Source organism: Myzus persicae, unplaced genomic scaffold (assembly GCF_001856785.1).
Source record: "Myzus persicae strain clone G006 unplaced genomic scaffold, MPER_G0061.0, whole genome shotgun sequence".
NCBI lineage: Eukaryota > Metazoa > Arthropoda > Insecta > Hemiptera > Aphididae > Myzus > Myzus persicae.
Window position 1 is genome coordinate 1 of NW_019103529.1, and position 1,330 is coordinate 1,330.

The following is a 1,330-nucleotide window of genomic DNA, read 5'->3' on the forward strand; positions in this document are numbered from 1 at the left end:
CTGTAATACACATCACCATTGTAGCGCATACAAAGCGTCCACAACTTTATTTTATTTATTTATTTTTAAGTCAATGTGGTTTTTTGATTTTTTCGAAAAGTAAAATCGAATTCACATCCGATCAAGTCATTTTAAACTGATCGGTTTTCATATAATTTACCTGGCAAAGTCTCCGTGTCATTGACACACTGTCCGGGTCTGGGCTCCGGTACCTTGGTAGACAGTACTGGGAGCCAGGCTGACGTGGAACTGGCTTGTTCCTTGAATCGGCCCGCGAACGCGTGATCTATGTCCTCTAGCCGGAAAGTACATATGGCAGAGCCCATCAAACCGGTAGTGGACGTGGTGAACACGCCGTAGAAAAGTGTATCGTCGTCCGGCACCTTGTAAATGCTCTCTGTACACAACACAAAGTGTTAGTTTCGATTTCAGTCTTACTGAAGTAAGTATAATATACTACTTACGGATTTCGTTGAAGTAGAACGGGTATTCTCCGGGTATGGAACAGTTAAGCCGGGCCTTCAGGTACGTGGCCCAGTTGTGGCTAAGTATGCTCTTGCCACCCGTGTCCTTCTTGCACACCCTGGCAACGCGGGAAAATATGCTCTTGCCGCAGTTGATGTACTCGACGGCGGTCTCGCGGAAGAAGAAGAATACGTATTGGCCGATATCGTAAGAGCCCACAAAGTCTGGTTCTGTGAAATGGAAAAAAATTGTTTATATTTGCTGCTGTAGTCGATATGCTGTTAGCAATTCGTGATATTTTGTGCACGCTAATAATACAATATTATTAAAAATCTGCTCGAATATTATAGGCACGAGAGAGATCGAGTGGATAAGACATTTGATTTGAATATCATGGTCCGCTGCAAAAGTGGTGCCGAGATATTCTCATAAAAATCACAATATCGATGTACCTGGGAAGTATGACTTAAATCCACGCGAGTCGAGTGTAAAATCGATAATATAGGTCGTAGGTCGTATGTGCGCGCGTATCCGTTTACTTTTGGTTATTAAAAGTTTGTGTGACACACCGCGTCGTACGGTGCACACACACAATATTATACATACGCGTACACTCGTATATATTATATTTACACACGGCGTGTACGCATCCATCACGAGACGCGTACAAACTTATTTCGCGACTTAATTATACTCGTCGTCGTCGTCGTTGTTATTAGTAGAACGCTCGGGCATTTCGAGGGGTTAAACCCCGCGGGAGAGAGAGCTCGTACGTCTGTTTAGGTGCAGTGCACATATACTCGTATATATAATAATAATATACGCAAGCAGACAGTGACGATTTTCGGGGCGACAGCTGTGCGGG

General features: G+C 43.8%; 1 protein-coding gene across 1 annotated transcript; it reads right to left on the minus strand.

Moving 5' to 3' along the window:
* Positions 1-116: 116 nt before the first annotated feature.
* LOC111034679 (semaphorin-2A-like) lies at positions 117-708 on the minus strand (the record flags this gene model as incomplete). The annotated part of the gene is made up of 2 exons (XM_022316004.1): positions 117-397; positions 465-708. Coding segments are annotated over 2 exons (510 nt in total), but the record flags the coding sequence as incomplete, so codon positions are not given.
* Positions 709-1,330: the final 622 nt, after the last annotated feature.